This window comes from Engraulis encrasicolus, chromosome 4 (assembly GCF_034702125.1).
Source record: "Engraulis encrasicolus isolate BLACKSEA-1 chromosome 4, IST_EnEncr_1.0, whole genome shotgun sequence".
NCBI lineage: Eukaryota > Metazoa > Chordata > Actinopteri > Clupeiformes > Engraulidae > Engraulis > Engraulis encrasicolus.
In genome coordinates, this window is record NC_085860.1 from 2,882,501 (window position 1) to 2,905,000 (window position 22,500).

Sequence of the window (22,500 nt, forward strand, 5' to 3'; positions counted from 1 at the left end):
GTGTGTGTATAACCCTGCGTTAGTATTACTGACCTGGGGAAAGGTGTGGCTGGGAGCCGTAATCACATACCCCCCTATCCTCCCCTCCCTCTCCTCTCCCTCATATATTACAAGGCAGAGGGATGGGGCTACACCCTTCATCACGAACGTTCACTACGGCTATGTAAACACCAACGCAAGCCTGAGAGGAGAAGCAGCCGGTTGCTTTGAAGTAGACCACCTGGTTTTAGGGGAGCAGGCCAAAATGGAGGAGTCATTCCTACCAGCACCATTATTTCATGATAGTGAAAGTGCCAGACGCCTAAAAAGTACCAGCTGTCTCAAAGGAAATACGGTTCATATGTTTAGTTGTGTTTTTTAACTAAACAAAAAAAAAATCTCGTTTCTATTTTGGTTATGATGTTCCTGCAGGCCACCTGGTTTTGGTGGAGTTGTCGAAAATGGGACAAGTTGTTTACCAGCAGCATTATGTCATGATAGTTAAAGAACCAGATGCCTAAAGAGTTGTCTCGAATGAAGCATCTCTTTTTCACAATACAAAAAAGCTTAATTTTACACTTTTCGGGAATAATATCCCTAATTGCCCTAAGGCCTTGTGGCACACATCTCAGGTAATATTTGGATGTTTAATGGTATGATGATGACTGTGGTGGTTATAATGATTGTTTTGACTTGCCATCAAATGTACCTCTGCACAGTGCGTTCGCTACTCTCTGTTGTTTATTTTGAATCTTACATAAGTACCTGCACAGATGTGGATATCATGGCTCATTGCACTATTGAGCATTATGTGGAGGCACAGCAGCCCATCGTGTGTGTGTGTGTGTGTGTGTGTGTGTGTGTGTGTGTGTGTGTGTGTGTGTGTGTGTGTGTGTGTGTGTGTGTGTGTGTGTGTGTGTGTGTGTGTGTGTGTGCGTTTGTGCGTTTGTGTGCGTTTGTGTGTGTGTGTGCGTGTGTGTGTGTCCGTGCACTTGCATGCGTGTGTGGGTGCGTGCGTGCAAACCTTGGTTGCAAAGTGAAACGCTCTTGATTATTGTTGTTCCCTCATTTATTTCACTGGTGTAGATAAGTCACGCTTAGATGAATCACACAAAAACATACACATTTACTGTATATACGTATGTACAGTGCTCCCACACCTATGCTCAAAGGCAAACACCACACACACACACACAAGCGCGCACGCACACACACATACACGCACACACACGCGTACACACAAACGCACACCCGCGCACACACGCACACGCACACACATGCCCGCGCGCACACACACACACACACACACACACACACACACACACACACACACACACACACACACACACACACACACACACACACACACACACACACACACACACACACACACACCACTTTTACTATTCACACACACTACCCCACCCCCCAAATACACACCCTCGTTACCCCTCTAAAGAACAATTAGTGGTCTCCACCCAGGCAGCTCCACAGCACACTTCGGTCCCGACAGGTGTGTGTCTGCCTGCCTGCTCCGCCACCGATCCCATCTGTTTACCCTGCTTTTCTTCCCGTCACGCTGTCTGCCTGCCTGCCTGCCTGCCTGCCTGCCTGCCTGCCTGCCTGCCTGCCTGCCTGCCTGCCTGCCTGCCTGCCTGCCTGCCTGCCTGTCTGCCTGCCTCTCTGCCTGCCTGCCTCTTTCACTCCTCACCGCACAACTTTCTCTGCTTTCCCCTGCTGGTGCCCTGCTTTTCTCTCTGTCACCCTGTCTGCCTTGTTGCCTGCCTCCCTACCTGCCTCTTTCCCTCCTTGTCTGCCTGGCTGTGTCTGCCGGCCTCTCTGCCTGCGTGTCTCTCTCCCAGTACGACTCCTCAGTCACCGCACAACGTTCCCTGCTTTCCCCTGCTAGTGCCATTAAAAGCAGTTGAACCGCTGATAGCTTTTCCAGTTTCCATCTATAGCCATTATATTTTTTCTGCCCATTTTAGTGCCTCATCCTGGCAGTGCAGTGTTGACCATGACCCAGACTGCACACACACACAAAATAAATACATTCCAGAGAGCAGAAACAACATTAACGTTGATGTCAGTCATCGTCCCCATATGCTAATGACACGGAGAAAAGTGCGTCACGGCTAAGTAGCATCTCTCTTCCTGAATTACAATGACGATGAGGCCTATGTTGATGATAAGAATGAGGTCAGAATTTACTTTTACTACGTAATCCTGCCATGAAATAATAAAATACAACAAAAAGGATTTTAAGTGTGCGGACTTCTCACTTTGAAAACAACAGTTGGCCTTCGTCCTGCACCTTTTCCTGGGATGTGCACAATCCTCTCCTTCAACAGGATTTACTTTTTCACATTTCAGTATAGATTCTTGTCTCTTTGTGATCCTGTTGTTTTTTGAAGAAAGCACATCCTTTGTCTATAATGTAACCAGCATCTCTAACTTTTCAAAGGAAGCAATTCTCAGAAAGTGCCCGTCACACGCCCCCACATAAAATGTCTTGAAATCAGCTCTAGGAACATTCCATATCACAAAGGTCTGACACCTAAGCGACATACACTTTTATAAGGTGTGCAACATGTCAGTAAGACAAGCACAGCTGAATTATTAATACCGCTTTTCCATCAAAACACATTTCCCCTCCACATTCCAAGGGGTTTTACAGTCTGTATTTTCTGACACGCCTGGCTCAGAAGCCTTTGGAAAATCCACACAAACCAGCACTGCCCTGGTTTAACGTCTCATAGGAGAAATATTCAGAGGTGCCACATTCTACAGTTTTCAAAATCTAAAAATGAAAAAAAAAACGTTTACAATTTTTTTTAAAGCTATAATGGTTATTTGTTATATGATGAGTGAATGAATTGTAGCCTATTGCACATTGAGAAATCTAACTGCATACATATAGACAACATAGACGCATTTGACATATACACTGTGTGCAGAATTATTAGGCAAACATGTTTTTTGACCATATTGTACATTTTATGCGTATTTTCCGCCATCAACCTTTATGAACATGAAAACCTATTGGATTTAAGCATTCCAGAACATGCATATGTGTATAATAAGATGGGGTGTGATCAAAGGAGCCCAACACCCAATATCTGGTGTGCATAATTATTAGGCAACTTTGCTTTCTTCTGGGAAAATGGGCCTCAAAATAGATCTAACAAATTCTGAAAAGTTTATGAACAATTTTGAAGTCTTCCAGGGGGATGTGGGTCTCTTGAAATTGGCAAGACGTTAGTCACGTTAGCACCGAAGTATCAAATGCACTGTTACAAAGTCATCAGTCTCACATGAAATGTCACTGCCATAAAATGAGAAGAATTTAAGGTGAAACTACAAGAAAAGTATTACCCTGCAGTGCTATCATATTCCAGAATGCAAACTTACATCAGGTGTCCAGAAGAACAGATTGTTGAGCACTCAGAGACATAGCAAAGGTAAGAAGGGATGACACCAGACAACCATTTAACAAGTTAATTAAGTCAAGACTTGGTCAAGAAATACCCTAGGACAGAGTTTTCAAATATATTATGGACTGGTGAAAGTGACTATTGACAGACAGGGTGGATGAGCCCATAGCTGGATCTGTGAGGGAAAAGTTTGCAACTTTCAAGAAGACAATGGTATTTATGCAGTATTCTGCTGGCATTTGAGTAGAACTCAGGAACTCATCTGAGTGTGCCCATTGAGAGTAAATAGAATATATATTATATTTACTCTCAATGGAGTGTGCACATTACCGATCTAGCCATGGGCTCATCGATCTGGTCCATTAACAGTCACTTTCACAAGTTCATAAAACCATTGACAAAATTGTCTAAAGACCTTTCTTGACCCAGTCTTGACTTACGTTTCTTGTTGAGTGGTCTTCAGGTTTCAACCTGTTTTACCTTGGTCATGTCTCTGAGTGCTGAATACAATGTTCTTCTGGACACTCGATGTAGGTTTCAGTTCTGGAATATAACAGCACTGCAGGGTAATCATTTTGTGGTAGTTTGACCTTCAATTCTTCTCAATCCGGCAGTTACTTTGTGAGCACAATGCATGTGACACTGATGGCTTCGTAACGGTGCATTAGATGGATATGACCAATATCTGGGCAATTTCAAGACAGCCACATCCCTCTGGAAGACTTCAAAATTGTTTATAGACTTTTCAGAGTTTGTTAGATCTCTTTTGTGGCCTATTTTCCCAGAGGAAAACAAAGTTGCCTAATAATTATGCACACCTGATATAGGGTATTGGGCTCCTTTGATCACGCCATCTCTTAATATACAAATATGCATGACCTGGAATGCTTAAATACAATAGGTGTTCATGTCCATAGAGGTTGGTGGCGGAAAATATGCATATAATGAACAATATGGTCAAAAAAAATGTTTGCCTAATGATTCTGCACACAGTGTATACAGTATACATATACACATATAATAATATGCACATATAATTTAGCATAAAGAAAGACACCCCCTTTTACACCATACAGTACACAGTTAAGTTAGCAGTGTAATTTCAACACTTCAACATTAAGTACTCTCAGTGTTGAAATCACAATTTTTTTGTTACTTTGTATGTTAGATGACATTAAATTAAATTGTTGGTGCGTGGTGTACATACTGTTTAGCCATGCTTGCCTATCAGTGTACTGGGGCAGTGATCCCCAACATGTGGCGTACTATACTGTATGCTGTGGACCACAAAGTGGCCCATGATTTGTCCTCTCCCCCGCTTCTCCGTCTGTGTCTCTCCAGGGTTATTTTTGGGTTTGGAAAGCCCACACACAGGCTGACACACACACACACACACACACACACACACACACACACACACACACACACACACACACACACACACACACACACACACACACACACACACACGCATGCACGCATGCACGCCTGCACGCACAAGCACACGCACACACACACACACACACACACACACACACACACACACACACACACACACATACACGCACACGCACACACACACAATGTCATACCCCACACATTAACATCAATTACATGGTAAATGGGCAGTGATGTGTCTCCGCTTGTTTATGGCCACACCATCACACCCCATTAGCGCTGAGCGCCCCCTGAGGAAGACTGGCCATGCCAGCACAGGGAAGGTGAGCTGTGACTCATGACAGCACAGCACTGCACAGCAGCTAAAAAGAGGACAACTTGTTCATGATCACATACACACACACACGCAGGTAGGCATGCACGCGTGCACACACAAACACACACACGCTGACGCACACACGCACACATACACACACACAAACACACACACGCGTGCGTGCACACACACACGTCACACGCGCATGCACGCACGCACACACACACGCACGCACGCACACACACACACACACACACACACACACAGGCCTGGTGGGGGTGATGGTCTTCAGCAGAATACAGTATACTGACCGAGGGAAGATATACACTGTATATTTGTATTTAGGAGGTCTTGAGTCTTGGGAGCACTGCTTCACAGCCCAGCAGTGAAAGAGGATGACTGCATTGTACATTAAGTTAACTCAGAGGTTATCATGAGGGTGGACCTGTTTAGCAGACCTGATGCTGAAGGAGAGTGCACTCCTGAGCCCAGGGCCGGATTAATGCACAGGCTAGATATGTCTGCAGCCAAGGGGCCCCCACCTGCCAGTGGACCCCAGAATGGCCAAAAGTGAAAAGGTGCAACATATTGTGACAACATGCAAATATTGGAAAATGTATCCTTTGTGTTCAGTATAGTTCACAGATCTCTCTATAGCTCGTAGTTATGACACTGTCTATGTAAATTTGGCGAAATTTGCCTTCTGATGGGGCCCCACAGCAACCTGTGGCCTAGGGGCCCCAGTCCATCTTAACCCGGCCCTGCCTGAGCCAAAAGTGAAGGCAGCATGACCGCTGGGTTGGCGAAAAACACTCATGTAACTACTTTTGTACACGTGCATCATCCCCTCCCAAAGTTCAGCATCCCTGGTAAACAGGTGTGAAGTCACAGATCTCAAAGAGGATGGCAAATAATGTTGGGTTTGGGATGTAAAACAAAACGTCTGCTTGACATTTATTCTCACTGCAGGCCTATATAAAAGAGTGAAGACTTGAGATCAGATACGTATAAAGCTCCACCCAGAAGAGCAATCCATTTAGTAATTTAATTACAGACCCTCTCAAGTTGGCAGTGGTTTGACTGGCTTTCAGTGTTCGGCTAGCTCTTGTATTACATCAGTTGCACCCAAAAGTAGAAGTTGGAGGCTCAGCGTGAAGGATGCTTTGGGTGCTCGAACATGTCCCCTGGATGTACAGCATACAAGATGTCCTCAAAATGTGAAGCATGTTCGCTAAAAACCATAGTTGCTAACTATGCAACTCTGTTGGTTGTGATGAAATTACCCTATGACGACCAATTGCAGCTGCTATTTGCAAAGGGACGGGCATTGGAAATTAGGTTTTGGCTGTATAAATGCTATGCTGCTTGCTGTTTGGCTGGTATACAATCTACAGTATATGCTATGTATCTGTCCCTATAAACTACACCACACTAAACTAAACTTAACTAAACTACACTAAGCTAAGCTAAACTAAACTAAACTAAACTAAACTAAACTAAACTAAACTAAACTAAACTAAACTAAACTAAACTAAAAAAATCTTCTATTTGAGAAATGCAGATGGCCCTCTTACTCTGCAAGCCAGAGGGCCATCTGCATTTCTCAAAAAGAAGATTTTTTTTAGTTTAGTGTGCAGTTTATAGGGACAGATACATGGCATGTAGGTTGTATACCAGCCAAACAGCAAGCATTACATTTAGGTTACAATTTGTTTGTGTGCAATCATTGAGAGTAAATAGAATGGAGGCCAAAATTCTATTTCATTGTTGAAGCCAAGTTGGAGCCAAGGTTGGACCCAAAAAGACCAAAAAATGGCCAAATCCCATTCATTCCTATGAGAGACATAAAACCCTGTATCTCCCTTAAATGCCACTCCAGGGGGATCATTTTTCGCTCAACTAGTAGGTCCCCTTGCTCTCCAACTTACCAGGGTGGTGATTTTTTGTGGTGATGTTTTGTTTTAGAGAGATATTAAAAGTTAAATTGACCAATGAGCATCAGAACATGGTTTGATTGACAGTTAGAAGTCTTGTTGTTGTCCAATCAGCACCTGCGTTTGGCGTTGCTAAGGTGGAATGTAAGTTGGAATGTTCCCAAATCTGGCTTCAAAGCGTTGAATGGCAAATAGCGTTGATTTGGCGTCCATTCTAACTGTCAATGTGTGCACTGCATGCTGTGGTGTGTCATGTGATCACAATGACCAATGAGAATGCCTTAGGGCAAATATGCGTTTGGCAGTTTGGAGAAGATGCAAAGTGGAGCCTTGGGTCACCGTTACTGTATGCGAATAACAAAGGGCATACTCATTTGCCATCAGAAATTACCACTCATTATATTCTGGCAAAAACAAGGTGCAGTTCACCTTCGTCATCAGACTTTCGAGATCAAAGTTTTGCAAATCACCACAAGACCAATTTGGTAATTACCCAATTATTGTTTACTTATTCATTAGGCCTACTCAATTATTATTTGACAAGCTTTCAGTCTTCAGGTAGATGTGGTAGTGCACCAGAAGTTTACAATTTTTTTTGCACTTTTCAATAAACACCTTCAGCAAGAGGACTCGCGATCACAATTGATATAGTCCGTGTGATGTAGTCCAGATGAAAATTTCAGCCAGGGTTTTCCATGCTTTCCTTCAGATTGGAACAAGTGCACAAGGCAACATTGGAATTCCCAGGCTAGGACTCTCGTAACGCTTTGATTATAGCCGCTCAGGTCAAGGCAGGAGTGAGGTCAAGGGCATTTTAGAGAAGAGTGATGAGGTAAAGCAAGGGTACGATAGGACAGCGAAAGGTAAAAGGAAGGATATCTTTAGCGATTAACATACCAGTTCGGATGACCATCTCTGGTCTATGGTGGATTGGCTCTTTGAGAGGTTAATGATCTCAATGTTGATTGGCTCTTACCTCATGATGAAGGATGCTTGTGTGTGTACTGTGAAGAGGCCAGAGAACGGGCAGATTTTTTTCCTCCTCCTTCCGTCCGCCATGCATTTGGACTCTTCACAGTTGGGTATGGCTTGGAGTATGAGAATGGACCTATAGCCTCTCCAATCGAGCCTTAAGTGCAGGAGTGTGTCTGCATGCGTGTGTGCGTGTGTGTGTGAATGTGTGTGAATGTGCGTGCGTGCGTGCGTGTGTGTGTGTGTGTGTGTGTGTGTGTGTGTGTGTGTGTGTGTGTGTGTGTGTGTGTGTGTGTGTGTGTGTGTGTGTGTGTGTGTGTGTGGAGTGTTTTCTGTTACACTGGCAGAGGAGTGTGAAGTGAGGAGGTCGTGTCCTAACAACACTGCACGTACTGCGCCAACACAGACGGACTCCTTCAACAGTCAAATATGTAAATATGTAGTAGCTCTGGCAGTGTAGTGAGTGCTGTTTCGCCCACAGCCACTAAACAAATCAATCCTCACATTCATTTCCTGAAATATTATGATTTCTCCCATATGGAGAGGACAACCGAGTATTTCATGGACAAAGCAGTTTGGATAAAAAAAAAAAAACTGGGACTGGGACATTAGAGAACATGACTCAAATTCACAACAAATTTACATTGAAACACCCACATAGTAAACATTGATCTCCACATAGGTAGCCATAGAGGTAGTCACAACATTTGAGTGCAATGTTAAGAGGAACTCTGTATACAAATGAGCACATTAGTAGGTTATAGGGTCATCAGTTTCTTTTTGGAAAAAAATATTTACAGAACAGGCTTCACTAACGTGTGGTGGAAAGACTGCTCCAGATATGGAGCAAAAGAATGTTAAACTGCACACATGTTCTTCTCCGTCCAGCTGGGATCCTCAGGAGTCCTGAATCCCAGGGGCTTTGGCTGTTTCCATGACCGCATAGTATTTCTCCATTTTTACAATAATGACAAATAAGTTAAAGACCCATCTCATGAACTATCCACAGAGAGAACCTGAACATTGTGAGACTTTCTTGACCACCTACCTAAATTACAAATGAATTAAACATTGTGGTATCAGCAGTAACAGGATGTGTTTTCCTTCCCAAAACTACCATTTACAAATACAGCTGGACTCATCATTATTAATTTTACTATTACCATCATTTTAATAGTTGCTGTGGTAAAAGCCCCAGGCCTGTGTTATCATCATTTGAATTTTTGCTGTGGTAAAAGGCCCAGGCCTGTGGGTGTGGAGGCAAGAGGCTTGTGAACTAAATGAGGGCCAATTAAGGAACGTGACCTTCACCACCCTCTCTTAGCCAATCATGTCAGTCAATGCACGTCATCCAGGGGGTGAGGTTGTGTGTGTATGTGTGTGTGTGCGTGTGCGTGTGCGTGTGTGCAAGTGTGTGTGTGCGGCGTGCGTGCGTGTGTGCTTGTGTGTGCGCACGTACGTACGTGTGGGTGTGTGCGTGCGTGTGTGTGTGTGTGTGTGTATGCGTGTGAGAATCAGCTATGACTGTAGTTGTCACCCAGCACAGGGCGGTTGGTGGTATAGCTCCCTCTCTCCCACCCTTCCTGATTGCCAGCATAAAAAACGGCAATTCAGTGGAACCCCTCCGCCCCCCCACCCACGCCCTAGTCGTTCACACACACACACACAGACACACACACAGACAGACAGACACACACACACACACACACACACACACACACACACACACACACACACACACACACACACACACACACACACACACACACACACACACACACACACACACACACACACACACACACACACACACACACACACACACACATTGCAGCACTGAAAATGTGTGTGTGTGTGTGTGTGTGTGTGTGTGTGTGTGTGTGTGTGTGTGTGTGTGTGTGTGTGTGTGTGTGTGTGTGTGTGTGTGTGTGTGTGTGTGTGTGTGTGCGTGTGTGTGTGTATCCCTGACCTGTGCGAGTGGCAGGGCATTGCAGTGACGTGGCTAGTGGGATGGACAGCCTCTCCAGGGCTAATTGGGCCTCCACACTTGTGCACATCAGCTCATGATCTCCTTTCTCTGACGCTCTCATGGCTCATACTTTCAGCCGACACAATCCTGCTTCTCGTACACTCAGTCATAGTTTTCCCTCATGTCCGTGTCCTCACACACACACACACACACACACACACACACACACACACACACACACACACACACACACACACACACACACACACACACAGACACACACACACACACACACACACACACAAACACACACACACACACACACACACACACACACACACACACACACACACACACACACACACACACACACACACACACACACACACACACACACACACACACACACACACACACACACACACACACACACACACACACACACGCCTCAAAAAATGATCTTGTGTTGTTGTCATTTGGGTTCTTTGGTCCAATTACCATTATGTTTGTGTATGACGTCAAAGACCACCATCTCGTTGCAGACAGTACAGATTGTGGTTATCAAACCCTCGATTGCATGTGTGAAAATGATGTACACTCTCAGAAATGAAGCTACGGAACTCGTCGCTGTGGCAGTACCCTCAAGGGGAGTACCATTGCATCGCTTGATTGGTTGCCCAAAAAAGTGGTGAGTTTAGTTCCTTCCAATGTCGACCAATGTGCATCTGTCACCTCTTTTTTGAGGTACTACCAAAGCGACGCAATGGTACTCCCCGTTAGGGTACTGCCACAGCGACGAGTTCTGTACCTTTATTTCTGAGAGTGTAGTCTCTATCTGATTTCTTACCATGAGTCACTGAGCTAGTGGGTGTCAGCATTTGGTGACACGTATGCGTAATCCATGATCTCCTATTGTGTATAGCAGTGTATATCATTTGTCATGTGCGTCACTCAGCAAGCTATTAAAACCTATGAAAATAAGGACGAGGGTCTATTTGACATTACTGCCTATGTGTGTACACTAGCGCAGAGTTAAGCAGACCATGGCCTGACCAACCTCCCATAGTACGTTAATACATTTCCCTGAAGTGGCTCTGTGTGTGTGTGTGTGAGAGGGAAGTGCACCCATTTCATAGCGACATGCGTGTGTATACAGTATGTGTGTGGGCGGGCGGGCGGTTAGCGGGGATGAAATATAGGTATTAGCTGATGAGTGGAGAGGGAACCGGCTTCACTGGACGCCTGTATCTCCGTCTGCTCAGGGTTAAGAGGTGTTCGCGATGGCCATATATCTTACCCCCCCCCTCACCACACACACACACACGCTCTGCAATTGCCGTGTTAGTTTCAGTGATCTCCAGGGACGGTGTGGGAATCCCCTTTTATGACTCCCTCTCATTACAGTTGGTCTTAGAGGAAATATCACTGCAGAGGAAATATCTCTGCTCGCCTTCCATACATGGCAGCTAATAACGGCTTTTCTAGATATCCAGATATGCATTTCTCAAAAGCGTAGTTGTTAGCCAGTTAGCAACTTGGGTAGTTGCCAATGGGAAATTGCACTGAAAACAGCAAAGTAGCTAATGAAGTTAGCAACTATTGTTTCAAGAAATTCACCCCAGCCACGGCTCTGATCAAGCCCTCATCGATTGAGCTTGGGCCTTTTATTGAGAGGGATTTCCTTTAAAAACCAGACCTTCTTTCAGGGATCCATATCCCACATTTGTGAGTTTTTACAGGACTTTCTTCTTACTTCTTTCTTTACTTTTTTTTGGTATTAGGTTTTATGAGATAGGACAGTGAAGATAGTGACAGGAAGCAAGTTGGGAGAGAGAGATTCGGGGAAGGGTTGGCAAAGGACCCGAGCAGGAATTGAATCTGGGTTGGCCGCGTGGCAGGCGAGTGCCCTATCGTTGGCGCCACGGTAGGGCCTATCTTCTTGCCTCTGTCTGTGCAGTGTTTCTTGCCGTTGTACATTCACACTGCTTCACTGGGGCTCAGAGAGGACATATTGGTAGGGTAGGGTGGGGGCCCTAAGTGAATTTCTTTCAGGGTGCCCATAATTTGTTGCTGCTCCCCTCTGTGTATGCATGTACCACTGTGATTATAAAGTGTGTGTATATCTCTACACAGTAGAAACCACTGATTTTATGCCGTGTTTGCTTAACTGCACCATGTGTCCCGCCTATTCTGTTCTATTCGAAAATTCTATTCTATTCTATTCTATTCGATTCTATTCTATTCTACTTGTCGATTCTATTCTATTCTATTCTATTCCACTCTATTCTATTCTACTATATTATTCTATTCTATTCTATTCTTCTCTATTCTATTCTATTCTATTCTATTCTATTCTTCTCTATTCTATTCTATTCTATTCTATTCTATTCTATTCTACTCTATTCTACTATTCTATTCTATTTTACTATTCTACTATTCTACTATTCTATTCTATTCTATTCTATTCTAATCTATTCTATTCTATTCTATTCTATTCTATTCCTCCAGGATGCATGCCATCCAAGTGGACTCTGTGCAGCGCTGGATGGAGGATCTGCGCCACATGACGGAGGTGGAGTGCATGTGCGTGCTCCAGTCCAAGCCCATCGGCGTGGAGGAGGACGCCAGCGGCAGCCAGGGCGAGCTCATCGTCTCCGGGGCCGCGTCGTCGGGGGCCGGCGGGGCCGGGGGCGACCACGTCACCCGTAACAACCTGCAGACCCTGCTGAAGAGGGCGCTGGTGGTCAGCACAGAGCTGGGCAAGATGTTCCAGCGGCTGGAGAAGGGAAGATGGCAGCGCGTCCACAGCACCGCCGTGCGCACCAACTGCCACGTGCGCTCACTCGTGCACGAGTACGGGGCCACGCGCACTACCCCGCCTGAAATGCAGAAGGTGAGATGCAATACAATACAATACAGTATGTATTTGTATAGCACAGTATCACAGTTATGAAGCTCACTCAAAGCGTTTTCAAATACATACACATACACACACATACAGTATGTCACGTAAGTGAGTATACCCCTCACATGTTTTGCAGATTCGTGAGTATATCTTTTCCTAGGAGCGCATTAAAGAAATTTCCTTTTGACACAATGATTGGTGACCTTTTAACAACATATATGGCCGCTAAAATGTCTTGTTCACTCAGAAAAAAATCTAAATACAGCCATTAATGTTTGAACATTGCCCACAAAAGTGAGTACACCCCAGATTAGATTCTGGTAGAGAAGGGGTCGTGTTGGCTTGAATCGCCTTGAAATGAAAAGGGATTAAAAGGGAGGTCATCGGTGTGAGTTTCAACCTTTCTTTACATTGAACTTTTACATTTTGAGTCTGCACCGGGCTTAAATAGATTGGTATGATATTTGAATGCAGTCCTATGGAGAGTATCATCATCTGCTTCAGTAGTCACAGTGCAGTGCATTATGAAAAGATATACTCTCAAATCTGCAAAACATGTGAGGAGTGTACTCACTTACGTGACATACTGTAGACGCAGTCCCACATTCACATACCATTTCTGGAGGCCAAATGTCCAGGGTTCACGTGAGAAAGTGCAAACACACGCACACACAGTAATAACAGTCCTAAAAAAGGTTACTGTGGAAGTGATCGTAACATAGTCTAAATTCACAACATCAAAGCCTAGCCTACTTGAGTAGGAAGGCATTATCAAATCTTAAGGTTGCAATGGAGGAATCCTGTCCGTTTCTCCCATAGACAGTTGTCTTTTCTGCAACCTCCCCAATATTGCCTTAAATGACAGAAAAGGAAACGAATAAGAGGAAAGTCAGTCCCACTGGTTCTCTCCCAACCCTTATCTTGTCTGCTGTTTAATGTTGAAATTAAAATCCCTTATTCCAAAAGATAGACAACCACAATGTGTACAGTCTTTGGCTTTGACTCATTGGATCATCAGTCTTTTGTAGCTGTGGGAATGTTCCTAGCAGCAACAGTAGCTTTGACCACTAGTGGAGTGCAATGGGAGTGTTGTGTAGTGTGGTTGTTACAGGCAGCAGTAGCATATTTTACACAATGTAGTAGTTAGAAAACATGTCAGTGCTCAAAGACGTGACTTTTTCCTTTTATATACTTAATGTTCATTAAATTCAATTTCTATTTCTTATAATGCATGTCTTTATAGATCTTTCATGTTCTCTATTGGAGTGTAATGTACTATGTCTCTTTTTTTGTGTGAAAATTCAACAATGACCAAAGGTTCAAAATGTTGGGTTCATCCTTGACTTTTTTGTTCCTAATTGTAGAATCTCTCATTGCCCTTTATCTGTTCCCCTAAGCTGCATCCATACTGATGTACTATAAGAAACACATTACATTTCAAAGTTGTTGGCACCTGGCAGGTGTCAGTCTTCAGGGTGTTTTCGCGCGTGCAAACACACACACACACACACAGACACACACACACACACACACACACACACACACACACACACACACACACACACACACACACACACACACACACACACACACACACACACACACACACACACACACACCAATTACCACTGGCACGCCTTCAGTGGGCATGTACACTTGCCCAGAGCGCTGGCTGTCAACAGCTATGAATTGTTGTTGCTGAAGCAAGCATGTGGTTGGTTAATAGGATGGCACAAAGGTTCTTGTGAGGGGAAGAACATGTTAATGTCGAGTTATGGAAATATTCACATGACGTGTTGTTCAAGACCGAGGACTCTTTCAGGTCATTGCTCGATATTTGTTCTTTGTCTGAATTATTTATAAGAAAGTCTGTACTGAGATGATGCGGCTTGGAGTGGGGGATCCAAAGCCCTCTGCCCCAGGGTCCATCTCTGAGAGATGACCGGTAACATGTTGTGAGCTCACCCCAAATCCTTCAGTCAGGACGCGTCGTCACTGAATAATGCCCAAGGAACACGGCAGCACAACCTTGTCAGGTTTCATAATGGATATTTACGTTGGAAGCTGGAAGAATAATGCTGCTGCACGTCACCAATTTTATGCCCTCCATGAGTGTGTGTGTGTGTGCATGCATGTCACTGGACCTTTGTGGTCTGCCATGCATGTATTGGTTTGTGATTTTTTTTCAGCAAGGCGGTATGGTTGTTTGGCTCAGTGTTTCTCAACAGGGGTGCCGGGGCACCCTGGGGTGCCGGGGCACCCTGGGGTGCCGCAGGCCCCCCTCAGGGGTGCCGCGGAAACGTGGCTGATAAATAAATCATGTAATATAATACATATTTGTCTAAATTGAAAAGTTAATGTCAGTCAGTGGACGTTTTCAAATGTGTTACTTTTTTAAGCTTGTGTGGTATTGGATGCGATGCCATATTACGGCTTGTTGGTTTGGGGTGCTTTGAAATTTTTCATGAACTGAAAGTGTGCCTCGCCTAAAAAAAGGTTGAGAAACACTGGTTTGGCGGACCCATTCGTCATTTGAAATCAGGGGGAGCCAAAATAGACTTTATGAGGCCATACACTGTATTTTTCTTTACTGTGTGCATATCTTTGTTTCCACAGTATGAAAAGTCTCTGCTGGAGAAGTGCATGGAGTTGACCACCATTACTGAGAGGTAATTTCATGCCAATGCCCACACACATCATCATAACATGGATATAGGCCTACAATAATGTATTTACCATAAAGTGAGATCTTGTGTTTGCTCATGTGCTGGTCCAAGTCAGAGAACTCAAATTGACTTTAGATGTTAATATTTTGAAGCGTGAAGCCTTTTCTCAGTCTAGATTAAGGCTGTTACATTGATTTTACACTGCTGGACCCAGGTAAGGCCCTATGCGTGAGACACCTAAAACATTTTAGGATCAGAGTTAGGGTAAGAGTCTGGCCATAGAATTAAACTAAGCTGTTCCTGGTTTATTGTCATTAAATAACCATTGTCTTGTGCCATAGATGAATACGCATTCATAAGATTTTCTAGACCTAACCCTAATATAATGTACATTTAGCATATTTAGTAATTATTTTGACTAAAAACACCCGGGCCAAAATGTTTTTTTATCATCCTGATATTGTAGTGGACATAAAGATGTTCTTATTTGTGTTCTCAGTTGTGCTACTCATGCTGTATTGGACGTTCTTGAAAGAACATCACATCATGTGCCAAATGGGAGTTGGTTTTGCTTTTAGAAGTTGTAACTCTACACTTAGGCTGAATCTCAAATAATGCACTTGTGCACTTTAGTGTTCATGTTTCAGTGCGTATGCCATATTAGTTACGCACTGAAACATAGTGCCCGAAGTGCACAAGTGCGCCATTTGAGATCCAGCTTTAGCTGATCTAATGTGATTTTGTATCACCAGGTGCCTCCACACTGAAGATGAGTACTTCCTCAAGTCCATGAAGGAGGCCATTCACGAGATCCTCACTGACGTCAGTGATTCGTTCAGCCAAATGATTGACATGGCCCTAGCCAATGAAATTCAGGTGCGTACCGGTATATGCTTATGCACCCACTTTTGCCACTTTTGGCAAATTTAGAAAGTAAAAGTCCTGCCACTTATTTTTTTCAGCTGGTTCCCTGAGCCAGGCAATTCTAATGTGCACATGGGGCAGCTGTGGCCTAGGAGCCCTATCTCACGCCTTTCGTAAAGTCTTCACGAAAATAATATATTAATTTTCGTGGTGCATTCACGTTATTGCCCGCCTTTCGTAAAGTCTTCACGAAAATAATAGATTAATTTTCACGCTGCCTATTCACTTGAATTGCCCCACTGCTGCTATGGTTATCCAAACGTCTGCAGGGGCAGGGAGGGGGTGCTGACAGAACACTGCTGATACACTCGGGACTCACTAATTTGACGCCCTTTCGGTACTTACGCCTTATGTCCCCTAAACCTAAACCTAAACCTAAACCTAAACCTAAACCTAACCCTAACCTTAACCCTACTTAACCCTAAACCTAACCCTAACCCTAACCTTAACCCTAACCTTAACCCTAAACCTAACCCTAAATTGCTTGTTTGAAATGTTTGATGGCTACCGAAAGGGCATCAAACTAGTGGGTCGCTAGGCAACAGTCGGGCAATTCAAGTGAATAGGCAGCGTGAAAAGTAATCTATTATTTTCGTGAAGACTTTACGAAAGGCGGGCAATAACGTGAATGCACCACGAAAATTAATATATTATTTTCGTGAAGACTTTACGAAATGAGTGAGATACGGTTGGAGCTAGTGGTTAGAGAGTTGGTCTTTCATTCCAGGGGTTGCCGGTTCGAATCCCCCCTGACCTCTCCCTACACCTCCATCCATGGCTGAAGTGCCCTTGAGCAAGGCACCTAACCCCACATTGCTCCAGGGACTGCAGCAATAGTTGGGTAGTAATAGTTGTAAGTCGCTTTGACAAACAAAAGCGTCAGCTAAGTTAAATGTAATGTGCACATCACTTTTGCCTAATAAATAAGCTAATTAACGAAATTGTGTTTAGAGGGAAAGCACACGACAGAACTTTTACTTTCTCAAGGTGGTTTGTTGATTTGTATCGTAACACAGGAAGCAGAGGCTGTTGTGTCTGAACTTTCCACTGAGTCAGCCTGTGTCCTTGGGTTTTCTCTTTGTTGTGTATCAGATTCTGATCAGGCAGATCGAGGCCTCTGATAATGTTTACACCATTGGCAGTGCCATCAGCAATCTCCTGTCGCTCACCCAGGACGGACCTCAGTTGTGCAGCATTATTGCCAAGGTGAGTGACCGTGTGTGACCATCCGATCCCAGGGCCTCCCATACTTCACCAGTGTGCGATAATCCGCAGATACCGGTAGATATGTATTGCCTGCTTTGACACAAAGTGAATGTCACTACACGTAATAACAAACATTGAGGTTGTGGTACTATCTGGTATAAATAAGAATCCCCAGGGGTGGGGAACAGTCCCCAGGGGTGGGGACAGTTTTATCCGCCCCCCGACATAATTTCAATGTTATACAGCTTCACATGAAATATGACATATTTTGTAATGGAATCTTATAAATTACATTTGCAATACAATTAAGTTATATTCAGGGGACCTAGAGAAGGTGGTCTTTCTTATTGCTGGCTGCCTTCAATATAGGCCTAAAGTGCAAGGGGAAATCCTGGTTTATGTTCATAGTGTGGCCCTCGGAGGACTTTGACGGCCCTTGGAGGAATTTGAAGTGGCCCCTCGAATGAAAAAGGTTCCCCACCCCTACCTGAGTTGTTTAAGCTTCCTTTTGGTTCAAAGTACGCTCACGCACGTCAGCACACACACATGTGGACACACACACACACACACACACACACACACACACACACACACACACACACACACACACACACACACACACACACACACACACACACACACACACACACACACACACACACACACACACACACGCACACACACACACACACACACACCATTCTGCATCTGCTGCACTGTAGATTTCTGCTGTATAAGTAAGTAAGTGTCTTCCGCTGTGTCGCATTCCTCGACTATACTCGCTCCCTTCCTCCACTCTCCCTCCACTCTCCCTCCACTCTCCCTCCACTCTCCCTCCACTCTCCCTCCACTCTTGGCAGCGGTCCCCTCCCTGCTGACGTCTCACTGCTGCTGCTGCTGCTGCTGCGCCCCTGCCCACCGCCCTGACCCTGCCTGGGCTATAAATAGCCCTCCTCTTAGCCGCCCGGCCGCCTGGGAGATAAGAGAGACCCCGGCACGGAGCTCCATGTCCCCCCCCCCCAGCCATTAGCCATCAGGCAGCAGACACTGGTGCACACGCGGCACACAGCCCAGCCCAGCCCAGTCCAGCCCAGCCCAGGGGTGCATTCCTGGAAAGCGTAGTTGCTAACTATGTTAGCTACTTTGTTGGTTGCAATGCAATTTCCCATTGGCAACTTCCGAAGTTGCTAACTGCTAACAACTACAATTTCCAGAAATGCACCCCAGCCCAGCCCAGCCAGGATAGGATAGGATAGGATGGGACAGAATAGAACCTGGGCTTGATAAGACTCTTCCTGGGCACCCGATTATTTCCTCCTCCCTCATCCCTCGCTCCCTCTCGCCTCCCTCTCTACCTCCATCCGGCTCTACCTCTACCACCCCTACTTCCACTTCCACTCCCCCCTTTCCCCCACTACCCCACCCTTTTGAATGGAGCCAATCGATACTGTCCGGTCCCATTAGAGAGAGGTATTGATCAACATGATGGGCATGTATGTGTGTGGGATGTGTGTGTGGGATGTGTGTGTGTGTGTGTGTGTGTGTGTGTGTGTGTGTGTGTGTGTGTGTGTGTGTGTGTGTGTGTGTGTGTGTGTGTGTGTGTGTGTGTGTGTGTGTGTGTGTGTGTGTGTCTGTGTCTGTGTCTGTGTCTGTGTCTGTGTCTGTGTGTGTACATTCCAGTGTCCTGACAAATGGGCTCCCTGATCGAAATGAGCTACCAGTCGCCTGTTAACATACTGTAGGCTAGCCCAAACCCAAACCCTAACCGCTGCACAGCTTGACGGGTCGGCCATTTTGACAGGACAGCAGTGGCCCAGCCCCTGGTCCTGTGGTCTGAGTGGCTCCATATGAGAGGAGTGTGCAGCTTCTGTGTGCCCAGTGGCCAGAGAGAGAGAGAGAGAGAGAGAGAGAGAGACAGAGAGAGAGAGAGAGAGAGAGAGAGAGAGAGAGAGAGAGAGAGCCTTGGCCAGCCGCAGACCCCTTTTGACATCTGCATTTGTTTGGGGCCTTTGTGGTTAGGGTCTTTAGGTCTTCCCTCCTCTGTCTGTGGTTTTCTGTCTCTTCCTGTTTTCTATCTCTCTCTCTTTCTCTGTATCTCTGATCTGGCTGGTGTCTGCATTCATTTAGCCTTCGAGATGTAGATCTTTCCAACTCCCCTGTCATTGTTGGTCAAACTGTGGTCTGTGCGCTCCCTCTCTCTCTCTCTCTCTCTCTGTCTCTCTGTGTCTCTGTGTCTCTGTGTCTCTCTCTCTCTCTCTCTCTCTCTCTCTCTCGCTCTCTCTCTGTCTCTCTCTCTCTCTCTCTCTCTCTCTCTCTCTCTCTCTCTCTCTCTCTCTCTCTCTGCAGTCCTTCAAGTTTAACATTTCTCCCTCCCCAATCTCCTCCACCCAATCCTTGGCTCTCTATTGCTCTCTAGTTTTGCACGCATCACTCTCCATTTCCAGCTGTCTGTCTTTCATTTTCAATCTTCCTCATGCTTTCCTGTTGTTCCTGAAGGTATTGTGTAATCACATGTGTTTCTAATGCTTAAGAGCCTACTGGTATACTTTGCCCTAATGGGAGGTGAGGTATTCTCCCAATTTTGTTCCATGGAGCCAATCCCTCTTTCCCACACTGATTGCTTTTTGATGATAGGGTTGCAATATTAAATTACCTGCAAGGATTTGGGCTATTTCCTTTTTCAACTTGCATATTTATTTCTCCTTTATGAAGGAGGTTCAATCTGTTGGTTTAGTTCAAAATGTTCATCAAGAAAAGTTAGCGAAGAGAGACACGCGGTTCTGGCCAATTTGGGACTACCACCACATTTCACAGGGACTCAAGCTGCATCCAAAACTCATAGCTCATGAACAACAATTCTGTCTGCCATAATATCTCTTTGAAAACCCACAGTGTTGTATAAGCGTACAATGGCGGAGACTTTGTGATTTGGATCAACTCTTACGAAAATGGACCATGGTTTATTATGGTATTACTATGATTATCAGAGTTCTACCATGGTATGTCATGATTACTCTAAGTACTCTGAACCTACCATAATTGTATTATGGCTTACTATGGTATTACTGTGATTTTTATGTAGTAACATGGTTCTACCATGGTATGTCATGATTACTCTACCCTTACGAAAATCGACCATGGTTTTAATGCAGTAACCATGGTTTTACTACCATATTTCATGGTGATTCTAAATACTATCAATCAACCAACCATAGTTCTAGTACAGTAGCTGTCATAGTAGTAGCCCTTACAAAGATTAACTGTGGTTCTACTATGAAAACTAATCATGGTTTTACCATATATTTACCATGGATTGTAGTTAATCATAGTTTTTAGTGTAACTATGACAACCATGGTTTGTGACTATGGTTTAACTTATGGTTTTACCATAGTATAGGCTACTCTTTGCCATAAACCATGGTTCCCCCCAAACCATGTTTTTTTACAAACATGGTGGGGGGAGGGGGGGAAAGTTTATTCCATAGTCACGAACCATGGTGTTTTTGGTTACCCAAGAAAGCACGGAACCCCTGAATAACTACATGGGAGTATCTGTGGTGTAATGGCTAGGGAGTTGGACTCTAGATCACAGATTTGCAGATTCGAAAACTGACCTCACCATTCCGTAGACCTCCATCCATGGCTGATGTGCCCTTGAGCAAGGCACCTAACATTGATCCAGGGACTGTAACCAATAGCCTGTAAGTCACTTCAGATAAAACAGTCAGCTCACTGTAATGTAATGAACAACTATTAACCATGGTTAGTTGTCATAGTAAAACCATTTTTTGCATAGTTAAACGATGGTAAATCCATAGTTAAACCATGGTTAAATCCAATCATAGTCAACCATAGTCAATCAATGGTTAAACCATAGTCACAAACCGTGCTCAAACTATGAATAAAAACCATGGTTTAGTTCTCATAGTAAAACCATGGTTGATTTCCGTAAGGGAACACACAATCAGTCTTTGCTAGTGTGTTTACTGTGGGAGTGATAAAGAGAATCTTAATTCGTTTACTAATAGGCCTAACTCCCTGTAGCATCAGCTGGCTTGTTAAGGTCATTATTTAAAAACACTGCAATATGCTTTGCACTGCATACTGCTTTTTGCATTACTCTTTTGAAGAGAAATGCTGTTAAAAGGTGAGTCCTTTCACACTTTAACCCATTAAAGGATAACTTCAGTCAATGTAATGCTTACACTACAGTACCCTGGACTTGTCAGTACCTGAGTTTTTTTTTCTTCTTCAGCCTTTTCTGAGATCGTGGTCATTGTAATGGGGGCAGCTGTTTGTTTACATTTCAAAAAAACATATTTTTATTTATCCCCAAAAACATCCAAAAGATTATGTAGGTTATGCAACATCAGCAGACAACTAGCAAACAGCGGTACCTTTTGGGAAAATATTTGGGGTAGGCCTATGTTTTTTTTTTTTTTTTTAAATCTAAACAAACGCTGCCCCCATTAAAACAGCTCATATCTCGGAAAGGGCTGAGCCAAAAAATGTGGCATCACCGGGTACTGATAAGTCAAGGATAGCGTGAGCAATACAACAGCATATTGAAATTGACTGAAGTGGTCCTTTAAGATGGGAGCAGCATCCGTGTAAGCTTTAAGTCCATCTGCAGCATCTATGCGTATTAATCTCAAACAGCATTGACAATTCTGTTCAAATGTATTGAACAAAACAGTGGAGGTGCTGTTCTAAAGGGGTTTGAAGAGTGAATTTAATTCTAAACAGTTCAAAGCTATGTAAACCCTCTGAAGTGTTGCAGTAAAAGTAACCCTTCAG

At 44.4% G+C, this 22,500-nt stretch overlaps 1 protein-coding gene across 2 annotated transcripts in view; it reads left to right on the forward strand.

The window, feature by feature from the left end:
- Window positions 1–22,500, forward strand: part of LOC134447181 (protein inscuteable homolog) — a 68,466-nt gene that overhangs the window by 21,657 nt on the left and 24,309 nt on the right. For both annotated transcript variants that reach the window (XM_063196528.1, XM_063196529.1), the window contains exons 3-6: window positions 12,511–12,895; window positions 15,524–15,576; window positions 16,326–16,449; window positions 17,590–17,703. In XM_063196528.1, the coding sequence (XP_063052598.1) occupies window positions 12,511–12,895; window positions 15,524–15,576; window positions 16,326–16,449; window positions 17,590–17,703 (676 nt within the window). The remainder of the gene's footprint in view (window positions 1–12,510; window positions 12,896–15,523; window positions 15,577–16,325; window positions 16,450–17,589; window positions 17,704–22,500) is intronic.